Below are 12,447 nucleotides of genomic sequence, written 5' to 3'. Positions count from 1 at the left end.
GCTTGAGTGCCGTTCATTGTATTAACATACCATGCTCAAACTTAGATTTAAAGGTTAACAAAAAAAATTACTTTGAAATGGTTATTTTTCTCAGTGTTGTGGAGTAAAGATTTGATTGTGCCAATAAAAAATTTGCTTTGTTATATATAATGCTATAAGTATTAATTTCTGATACTATCATATATTCACAAACAGACTAGTAGCTAACTAGTATTACACATGGCATGTCTTTGCTAGGGCAGCTAATTTTTGGACATAAAATAATTTATCTTGTTTATTAAAAAGTCATCAATATATTTTATGTATATACAGAGCTTTGAACAACAAGACAAGTAGAAACCTGACACACAGTGAATGTGATTATTTTATGGTACTCCTCATGTTCCTATCATCTATGTTGTTACCATTCATAACTGAGTACACACTGCAGAACACCACACATTGTTCTGTGTTCTTTTGGTCCGTATCACAAACAATGATCTGAACAGTGAACACATGGACTGTTCACGGCTTCCACAATCGAAGCAGCCCATCTTCGCTGTACGTGCACAGCAAGTTTTGGTGAGGGTGGTGAGCTACGCCAATTACATCTTTCTCGTGCACCTGCGCAACAAACAGTGCCAGATAAAAACCCCCTGCCAACTTCAATCAGACACGTGAGAACAATGCAAAACTTATCACACAATTAAGAATTACAACTAAACATACTGAGCCCCACACAATGAAACACGCCAACCTTGGATTCCAAAGTTTTGAGTTTTTTTTTTTCTTTTTTCTTTTTTTTTTTTTCAAATTTTACTTTGTTAAGCCATACACAATTTAAATCAATGCTTCAAATCAACCATTGGGGGTTAAGAGATATGTTTTTAAAAAACAACTACACTAAAATATTTTCAATAGCAACTCTCTTACAGAATCTAAAGCTATAATGAAGGCAACACAATACTTATGGTATACTCTAAAGACTGCTGAATCAAGATGGCGACAAGCAGCTTTCTGGTCTGACGTTATACAATTCAAGAGTGTGCAAGCCTCGCAGTCCTGTGCTGTCAGCTTCTAGAAGCAACTAAACCGCTTTAGCCTTCATGAGCTAGGTATGTTTAAGTGTGAGAATACTTGCATATAGGTATCTATCATCTGGCCACAGGGCTTGTCTGTCCATGTGTGTCACATTTAGCATTTTATTAGGTTATTCAGTCATGTTCGTATGTCTTGAAAAATAATGTTCATAATTCATCACTATGCAAGTTCAATTAAGACTAATTCCTTAATCATAAAAAAAATCACATAATTAGGGACAAGATTGTCTGTAGCAAGTTTCGATAATACCAAAATAACATGCAATGAAAGTTAATATACCAATTAACAACAAAATGTAACTAATAACATGAAATCAATCAGCAATTTGACAAAACTTATCTTAAATTACAAAAGTGTTGTCTTCAACTATGGTAAATTCATTGAATGTAATTTATTTTGCATGAATTTTGTCCCAAAATACATTAACTAAAAAGATTGGAAAAAATTAATATTATAATGTATGATCTTGCCTCTCTTATCAGTAAAATGTTTTTACATTGACATATTTTACAAACATACAAAAATTCACAGATTAATTTTTATTAGTAGTTCTGTTCTAGACATGCTTATTACTAGTGATTTTCTTGTATGTATGCAGTCGAATGAAACTATTTTGATCAAACAAGTACATATTAAGAAATATTTTAGTTACATATTTGTTGGATTATATCCTATTTTTATTGATGAAAATCTTGTATAAAATTTTAAAAAAATATATCTTGTTTTAAAAACAAACCTGATCTAAAAATAAAACCTTATCATCAAAACCATAATTTTAATTCTACAAAATTAACCACCCTAAATATAAATATATACGTTCAAATTCTTTCAATTTATATTTTTCTGTAATAATCTTTACTGAGAATGTGCTTCTTGGGTAAATGAACACCCAAACTAACAAAGGCAGGTCTCCGTGGCAGAGAAGCTGATGTCGTGATGTGTTACGCTCGTGGGTTTGATTCCAGCACCCTCAGCACCCCGCCATGACTCAAGCACCGAGTCTGGTACCACATGATTTGGAACCCCACTATAATCCGTGCTTGGCCATGCCACATAAAATCAAACAAAGTGGGCTAAAGCTATAGTGTGTCTCACATTTAGCATGCAGTCCAAAGTCAGTGGCACCCACTGATGTCAGAATGATGCTACCCTCTTGTTAACATTAATAAATCCTAATTTGTTTACTATTTTTTAATTATACAAGTTTTAATAGATTTTTTTATAGTCCATACATAATGTATATTCACAGTATTATTGCAGTTGATGTAATTCTGAAGAAAACAAAATGCTAAAAAATAAATATTATTTCACAGGAGAAACTATTTGTAGCAGCCTGTCACTATTAAACACAACGGCATTCTATTAATTAATGTGATATGCTTAAACAGAGCCCAAATTGTTAATATTAAATGATAAATTGACAAGACTGGTTCAAACCAAGATGGTGTCTTTCAGTTATGTCTCCTTATAAATACAAATTTATATTATTAGACGACTCTCTTGATGAAATATAAGAAAATGTACAGCAAAACCCCTTATTTACACTTTTCAGGGGGGAAAAAGAAAAAAGTGTAAATAGTGGGAAAGTGTAAATTGAGGTAAAACTCTAAAACTCAATCTAATAAATATGTACCTCATTCCCTATGTATATTCTTTCTTCAACAAATACTTTAACTTTACATTAAAGAAAAATTTAATGCCTACTACTATACCAACATACTCGAGCCATGCCCAAAACACATCACATGAAATCTGCAAAAAGTTTGAATTTATTATTTAATGAATTAACTCTTACTAGCATTATAAGGTTGAATAAAGAACTACAAAAAAAATTAAGATGTTTAATAATACAGTGTTTTATTGCATAATCGTCGCACGTGCATAATCGTCGCACCAATATTTTAGGGCGTCAAACTTTGGATAAAAAAACCTCTTACGTAAACGTTGCATTATGTTTTTGGTAGGGGTGTGCGAATATTCGTAAACATGAATAGTTGCCAATAGTAACTGACGAACTATTCGCATTCGTAAGTCGAATAGCAAAATTTAAAATTGTGAATACCATATTGGCCCAAATATAAGGCGACCTGCAGTTTCAGGAGGCCAAACAAATGTAAACTTAATTTTGGTAGAAATTACCGTGAAAATTCATTAGACATACATTTAGTGTTGATAAATCCTGTTTGCATTTATGTATACCGCATTTAACTTTCCGTTTCACTTAAGCAATGTAGTAGTATGTTAAACGTAACAAAGCAAACAAAGAATGCAGCTTGCCGGAACAAAACAAGTGGCTAGCTGTCATGGTGAAGCATACGGCCATGAATAACTTTGGTGACGTGACCGCGAAGATTTGACCATATTACTCTCTGACAGAGTCTCTCTGTCCTATGAATTTTAAAGAATAATCTATTATAATTATGTTGTTTGAAAGGTTTTTACATAATTAAAGAGTGGATTACTGTGAAATTATTAAAATAGCTTTTGAAGCAACGTACCAAATTCCTGTAAATATGGTGTTTTTGTGCGTGTTCGGCAATGTTCGTTTTACAACAAAGAAATATTGTTAATAGACATTTAGCAGCCGCGAATTTCCAAACATTACATCCGAAATGTTCTTAACATTTTCTGTTTGTAAATGTAAACAATTGTTCTGAAAATAGCTGTGATATATTAGTACAAATATTTTCGATAAAAATCAGAAATTAAATTACCGTTATAGAGGTATTTGAGAAGCCCTCAATAGAAATGAATTTTATGTTTATTATTTTACTTCTTACCTCTATGACTTTGTCTTAGTCCTGTTATGAATTATATTTACCAGTATTGTATCTCTATGGTCAGGTCAATTTGGTTTTACTCTTTAAGTATTTTCATGTTTTATCTAAGTAATAATTTTATGAAATGTCTTTGCAAACATTTGTTAAACGGCGACGAATAGGAAATGAGCTTACACCTTTTAATATTGTTTTTGGGTCATTACTGAGGAAAGAGTATATGTGATTGGACGCTCGACTGCGCATAGATTTTATTTAAAGAATTTAGTATTTCCAGTGTGATTTCGGAGAGTGTTCAATAGAGAAAGCTTTGACTGTTTGAAACAAATTGGAACTAGAGTTTCTGTTCTACTATCATGGGAGAAGGATTAGAGAGAAAGAGCTCCGTGATTTAGTCATAAATGAATGTAAGAATATCACGTAAAACATTGGTACGACGACTGAATAGCTAGAATCTACGTGAAATTGATGATTTTATAATAAATACCGGAACTACACAATGAAGAAGAGGTAGTTACCGATGTTCGAAGCTCTACTAAAGAATCTACGACGACGATAAGTTTTGACTAACAGCATAAATATAACTGGATCAACGACGAATTAAGAAGAAAAGAAGAAAAGGACTATCAATCTTCGATATGGAAGGAGTTCGACAGCGGTAGACGGCATCGTAGACGGTGTACCGGAGGACATCATCCTTCTAGACGACTCCAGGTGACCGACGCCAGTCCTGCTGGAGTACCAGCAGCACGAGAGGAGGTGCATCGAGACGGAGACCCAACCAGCGACATCGGAGGAGAGTGATATCTAACCAGCAACATCGGAGGAGAGACAGGGGTTCGGAGAGGTTTTCCACAGCCTCTTGGTATTGTAACGACGCGACGAGGTTTGTTTGCCCCATCCCCGAATTAACAAGAACAGCGAGAAGTTACCTGTCCTATTTTAATGGCAAGATATCTTAAACTATGATGTTTACAATCAAGACCTAATTTGAAACTCGCTAAAACAACTTAATACTACTTAACTACGTAAAGACTTGTAGCTTGTACATACTGGACCTGGTTAACTGACATTGATCAGTAATATGTACAATATCAAAGTTAAAATCTGTTAAAGTCATTAATTGTCTTGAATGTTTAAAGAATAGTCCCAGGTCCAGAAGTCTTGAGACAGTTTGATCTACCGAAAGAGACTGAGCTAGTAAAAACAAAGAAAAGACTAATTTGCCAGTTAAAATGTGTTTCAATAATATTTAAAATATTGACTGATAACCAAACTATTATTCAGTGATACAATTACGTAAAACGTAATTAGTTCTGAAAGACATTTAAGTATAACGGATATTGAAATTTTGTTTAATGAAAAACCTATTTAAACATGAATAATTGTCTCAAAGGTATTTGTATGTTGCTTGCTAATCATTGACTCTGTCACTTTTCATGTTACAGTTGGATATGTTGCAAAAGAGTATTGTCACCCATACAACCATGATTTTGACCCTAGTAAAAAGTTAAATTTTCATTATATTTTATTTTTCCGATTGATAACCATACTTACATATCATGTGTATGTTAAACCAGATAGACAGAAATATTTAGCTTGGATTGTCTTGAAAGAATAATTAGTTTTTATTACACTGAGATCAGCAGTCATAGAGAAGTTAATGCTTTTAAACCCACTACTTATATTTGTTGATTTTAAGGTCAGAATACTTACACCAAAGAGAAGGAGACATACTGCTAAGGAATTATACGACATTTTATTGTTTGGTATTCACACTGAGTCAAACTACACCAGTACATACAACTTGAGAATAATTTATTTTCACTATCAACATAACAAGACATATTTTAGTTAATATTCTGTAGAAGTTAGTAGTTGTGCTACATACACAATCACAGCACTAGTACTTTATAGAGTTTTCACGGCGCCCAACTAGACCACATTTTACATTATAGATATTGGCATTTTAGGAAATATACTCTATAGAGTAATTCTGAAAATACTTATAGAAATTTTGATCACCCAACGGTGGTACACCCTTTTGAAATTTTGGTCGCTCATCCTTGGAGCTGTCTGAAAAATAACAGAAGAAAAGGGAAAATTCTGAAAACACTTCAGAATTTTTGGCGCACAACGTGTAAGCCAACGTTAGGGACTATTTTATGATTTTTTTTTTTGAACAACTCAAGACACTTTGAAAAATACAGACAGTAATTTTGTTTTGTCAAGATGACAGACACAGGTAGGAAGTCATATTTTTTGAGAGGTAGCAATGACACTTCTGACTCTAGTCCTGAACGAGAACCTAGAGAAGTAGTACCAGAACAGCACATCGAGACTACTGGTATGGAGTCACAGCAGGAAATGGAGTTGGGTCATTCGCCGCCGACACCAACTGTTACCCTAGATGCACTGTTCCAGTTCATGAATAAGGAGAAATTAGAACGGGAGCGTAAAGAACAGGAGGAGAAACTAGAACGGGAACGGGAGAAACAAGAACGGGAGCGTAAAGAACAGGAGGAGAAACTAGAACGGGAACGGGAGAAACAAGAACGGGAGCGTATAGAACAGGAGGAGAAGTTAGAAAGGGAACAAAAGGAGCGAGAAAACGCCGAAAGACTAGACAATTTAGTGCAAGTCTTAAATAACACTTTAGGCAGGATTGCAGATGAAACAGCAGAAATCAGGCATGACTTAACTGAAACACAGCACGAGATGCAACAGAAGTTTTCCAGTGTACACACTCGTATTGAAGGTGTAGAAATATTCAGTAAACGCACTGACGATAAAGTAGTACACTTAAGCGAGCGTCTAACAGGAAGGTTAGATATGGTAGAGGCGAAAATAGGGGAAATAGAAAGAGAATCCAGACACATCGCAACATTCTCGCCCCAACTAACGACTCACCACACTAGCGAATGTAATACCGACAAGGAAGACACGCCGGTAAACAAATCGATAACGATAGAAGCCGAGCGAAATCCCGCGAATATTAGTACTGCAATTATGTCAGCAGATCCGGTACTTACACTACACCTCCCTTCTAAGAAATGGTTGGATGACGTTCCAACATATTCAGGGAAAAGTAATGAAAACTCTCGAAGATTCTTAAATCAGTTTGGAGAATATTGCCACACATTTAAGTTAACAGACGCAGAAAAATTGAAATGCGTTAGCCACTGCTTGAAAAACACGGCATATTATTGGTGGGAGTTGGCGAAAGATTCGGTACACGCATACGAATCGTTTCAGAAAGCTTTCATATCCCAATTTTGGAATACTCGTATCCAAAGCAATTTGCGAATACAGTTGCATTCTGAAAAATTCGAAAATCGTAAATTTCAAAATTTAGAGGCGCATATCAGCGATATGTACGAGAGAACTCGTTATCTTGATTGCCGTATGAAAGACGAAGAGTTTATTGCCATGATAATTTCGCAATTACCACTCAATTATCAATTACAACTTAGTGGACGGCAATACAGTAATATTGTAGATTTCAAGGAACAACTGTTAACGTATGAACGACTCGTTAAGCTCGATAAAACGGTAACGCACAAAGAAACTAACGAGCGCAAGAACACGAACCAACAGACACCGTTATACAATAACTGGCGCAATCGAAATGAAGGGCAGAACAGCGGACACAAACAACCTCAAATTCACACACTGAACGTTGAAAACTGCGGAAGTAATTGGTATCACAATGGATATCGAGGTCAGCGATATGGTAACGGATTTTATAAACCACAGTACTATCGTCGTAGAAACGAGAAGCGACAAGACAGACGCGAAAATGAATCACAGTGGGAGAATAAACGTCAGGAGGGGACAGTTAATTTCAGAGAGAATTCAGGCGAAAATCGAACAACGAAAGAACGATCGGCAAATTACAATAATCATTCCGGAGGTCAGTACAGCATAAATGCACAAACGTTTGTACCGTCTGAAAAAGGGAACAGCTTTAGCACCACCATTCACGACGCGCGACAAGGAGAAAGAAATTCATATTCTATAGCGCCAAGTCACGAGCAAAGCAACACGGAATGGCCGCGCATGCAATCTAGCAGAAGCTCAGATACAAACCAAGGAGGTAATAACACATTTTTGATTTCACCGAATGCAAATAATGGATTTGCTAATTTGTCACAAGAGCAAATTAGAGGATTTAAGGACAGTGCGGTAAACTAATTAGGGATGGCGAAAACCCGCTCCGCACGTCAGTCCCTAATTGTAAGTTAGACGGGGCTAGTATAAAATTGGATCCCGACGCAAATGACAAGAATAATTGTCGAAGCATACACACCATTATGTTCAAAGAAAACGAGCGTGAATTTTTACTCAGCGAGCCCACAGCAACCGAAGTTCAAGCGAAACAAGCACTATGTCCGGAGATATCGTTAACTTTAAACGGAGTTAAAGTGCCTGTACTATTAGACAGCGGCGCAGAGATATCCTGCATCAGCGAAGACTGCGTAGCCATGATAGAGAGCACCGGAATATCATTACCGAGAATGCCAGTACCAAGTTTAAAGATTCTAGGGGTTACATCAAGGGCTAGTCCCATCATTAATCGTCAGACCTTATTGGAAGTAGAAGGTTTAGGTAGCACCAAGTACATTAATGTATTAATCGTAAAAGGATTGGCTAAACCAGTAATTTTCGGTGTAGACTTTCTAACTAGCCATAAAATAATTTTGAATTTTGCAGGTTGGATGGTAACTGCTATGGATGACACAGAAAATACGAAAACTACTGAAAATTGGGAAGTTTCGGAAAAATGCATTGCAATCATTCATAAGGAAACTTCGTGTATTAATAGTGACATAAATTTGATGGCGACCGGAGCTGATTTAATAGAAGCTGTAAAGGGAATTACCATGGTAAATGAAACCGGTAGAAATAATCTTCTTCATGTCTTAAGAAATTTTCAAAATATATTTTCCGAAAAACCTGGGTTAAACAAATTATATACAGCTAGTATTCAGGTCATACCCGGTGAACCATTCCATAAAAAGTCGTATCCCATCCCGGCGAAATATTTGAAAGAGGCTGAAGAATATCTAGACTTAATGTTGGAATGGAATGTAATAAAGCGAGCGCCTAGCCCATTCACGAATGCGATACTCTGTGTGCGAAAGAAAGACGGAACAGTACGTTTATGCCTTGACGCGAGGGAGATCAACAAAATTACTGTTCGAGATCGGGAAAGTCCGAGACCAACGAATGATATTCTGCGATTATATCAGGGTGTCAAGTTTCTAACCACACTTGATTTGTCGGCAGGGTACTGGCAAATACCCTTAGAAGAAAGATCTAGACAGTACACATCATTCCTATTCAAGAACTCGCAGTATGTGTTCCAAGTCATGCCGTTCGGCTTATGTAATGCGGTAGCTGAGTTTACTCGTTGTCTGGACGAAACGCTAGGATCTGAGTGCAAAGGATTCGCGCGAGCATATGTCGACGACATTTTGATTACATCGTCATCATTCGAAGAACACCTGGAGCATATCGGCATTGTCCTAACGAAACTACGTGACGCAGGAATGACGGTGAAACTGCGAAAATCCGTATTTTGCCGACAAGAGTTACCATTTCTAGGGCATATTCTGACACCGACCGGAATTCATACCGATCCTGAAAAATTGAACAGTATTTCCAACTTCCCTACACCAAAGAATGTTAAACAACTACGTACATTCCTGGGAGTTATCGGGTTTTACCGAAATTACAGCGACAAGATAGCCAAGATCGCAGTCCCATTGTTTGATCTACTCAAGAAGGACAAGCTGTGGAAATGGGAAGCAGAACAGCGGGAAGCTTTTGAAGAACTCAAGAAGGTCTTTCTCGAAGAACGAGTCATCTATCATCCCATGTTAGGTCGGGAATTTCTACTATACACAGACGCATCTGATTATGCCTTAGGGGCGAAGCTCGCGCAAATGGACGATGAGGGAGTAGAACGTACCGTAGCGATGGCGAGTAGAACATTGAATTCGGCAGAGCGAAATTACACGGTCACGGAGAAAGAGACACTAGCAATAATATGGGCTCTGCAGAAGTTTCGAGACCTGCTTCTGGGAGAACATATAAAGCTAATGACTGACCATCAAGCCCTGATGTGTCTAAAAGCAGGCAAAATTTTTGGTAGCAGGCTGACACGATGGTGCTTGCTGATGCAAGAGTTTGACTTGGAAATATGCCACATTAAAGGGAAAGAGAATGTAGTCGCCGATTACCTAAGTCGAATACCCGATGTATTGAATGATGAATTGACACCGAGGAAGAACTCCAAGGAATTTTTGGTAGCTAATCTTGTGACACAACAACTTAAAGATAACGCAACAATCAAGAATGTTTTTGACCAGATAGCTCAACTGCAACAGGAAGATGAATTCTGCAAGGTCATAATAGATAAATTGAAGGGTTCAGAGGTTCCAACTAGGTTAGAGGAGAGATACTGCATGTCGGAGGGAGTATTGTTCAATCATAGCAAGGGAAAAGCCAGATTTGAAGAGCCATGGAAGCCGGTAATACCGAAGCGAAACATCAACTCGATTATTTGGGAGGTTCATAGGAATTGCGGGCATATTGGTTCAAAGAAGCTGACACAGTCATTGATTAGGCAGCTATACTCTCCGAATCTGCACAAGTCAGTCGCCGCCATTACTTGATCGTGCGACTTGTGTCAGAAAGCGAAACATGCCCAACAAAATCTCGAAGGTGAGTTTAAACCTATCCTTCCGGAGAGACCACTGCAGTTGGTATCAGTGGATGTATTGGGACCATTACCAAGATCAACAGCCGGGGTGAAATATGTGTTCGTGATGGTAGATTTATTTACAAAATACACCAAGTTGTATCCCATAGTCAATGCCACCAGCAAGATAGTATTCCAGAAAGTTAAACAGTTTATCGCGGAAGTGGGTCGACCGGAGAAAATTATTTCGGATCATGCCACACAATTCATGAGTCAAGTTTGGCAAGAAGGACTCAGAAAACTGCAAATCGTACCCACCATGTCTTCGGTGAGACACCCGCAGAGTAATCCTGTGGAGAGACAAATGCGCACACTTGGTAATATGTTGCGGACATTCTGCCACGATACACAGCAGAACTGGATGAGTAAATTAACGTTCATTGAATGCATTTTGAATAATACTGTACACAGTTCTACCAGTGTTACTCCATATGAAGCGTTAACAGGAAAAAGATCATTGATAATACCGTCATCGTTACTACCGAGACATCACGATGAAGCTCTGGCCGCAGAAGATAAAGAATTAGTCGAGATACAGAAGGAAACTGAAGAGTTGGTCGCAGCCAAGTTGACATCCACGGCGGATCTTCGGAGAAAATACCAGAAAGATTCCAGCAAGATGAGTTTTAATTGTGGAGATTTAGTACTCAAGAGAACGAATCCAGTAAGCCAATTTTGGAAGTACGTTACTAAGAAGCTATTTCTACTCTTCGATGGACCATATATGATCACGAAGATTATTAGAAGTAACTGTTACGAACTGTCTGACATTAAAACGAAACAAGTAATAGGACACTATAATATAACGCAGTTGAGGAAATATTACACTCCTGTAGAATAGTATACACTGTTACACATATGTCCGTTTGAAGACATATATCGGTGACAATACTCTATGTTTGCAAGTAAGTATGTAAATAAGGTCAATAATATGAAATGTAAATTTTCTGCAAATAATTAGAATATAGATGAGATGTTTGTATGATGAGAAATGGTCCTAAGACCTATATCAGAGTATAGTTCGTTAGTCACATTTCTGAAGGGGACTATTCTATAGAGGTATTTGAGAAGCCCTCAATAGAAATGAATTTTATGTTTATTATTTTACTTCTTACCTCTATGACTTTGTCTTAGTCCTGTTATGAATTATATTTACCAGTATTGTATCTCTATGGTCAGGTCAATTTGGTTTTACTCTTTAAGTATTTTCATGTTTTATCTAAGTAATAATTTTATGAAATGTCTTTGCAAACATTTGTTAAACGGCGACGAATAGGAAATGAGCTTACACCTTTTAATATTGTTTTTGGGTCATTACTGAGGAAAGAGTATATGTGATTGGACGCTCGACTGCGCATAGATTTTATTTAAAGAATTTAGTATTTCCAGTGTGATTTCGGAGAGTGTTCAATAGAGAAAGCTTTGACTGTTTGAAACAAATTGGAACTAGAGTTTCTGTTCTACTATCATGGGAGAAGGATTAGAGAGAAAGAGCTCCGTGATTTAGTCATAAATGAATGTAAGAATATCACGTAAAACATTGGTACGACGACTGAATAGCTAGAATCTACGTGAAATTGATGATTTTATAATAAATACCGGAACTACACAATGAAGAAGAGGTAGTTACCGATGTTCGAAGCTCTACTAAAGAATCTACGACGACGATAAGTTTTGACTAACAGCATAAATATAACTGGATCAACGACGAATTAAGAAGAAAAGAAGAAAAGGACTATCAATCTTCGATATGGAAGGAGTTCGACAGCGGTAGACGGCATCGTAGACGGTGTACCGGAGGACATCATCCTTCTAGACGACTCC

General features: G+C 36.9%; 1 protein-coding gene across 3 annotated transcripts in view; it reads right to left on the bottom strand.

Annotated features, from left to right (window-relative positions):
* Window positions 1-273: 273 nt before the first annotated feature.
* Window positions 274-12,447, bottom strand: part of LOC134535556 (WD40 repeat-containing protein SMU1) — a 69,130-nt gene continuing 56,956 nt past the window's right edge. For all 3 annotated transcript variants that reach the window (XM_063374733.1, XM_063374732.1, XM_063374731.1), the window contains one exon: window positions 274-603. In XM_063374733.1, the coding sequence (XP_063230803.1) occupies window positions 505-603 (99 nt within the window). In that variant the 3' untranslated portion in view covers window positions 274-504. The remainder of the gene's footprint in view (window positions 604-12,447) is intronic.

The sequence above is a fragment of the Bacillus rossius genome, chromosome 8, assembly GCF_032445375.1.
Source record: "Bacillus rossius redtenbacheri isolate Brsri chromosome 8, Brsri_v3, whole genome shotgun sequence".
NCBI classification, from domain to species: domain Eukaryota; kingdom Metazoa; phylum Arthropoda; class Insecta; order Phasmatodea; family Bacillidae; genus Bacillus; species Bacillus rossius.
Note: the sequence above shows the minus strand (reverse complement) of the source record. Positions and strands in the feature narration are given on the sequence as shown.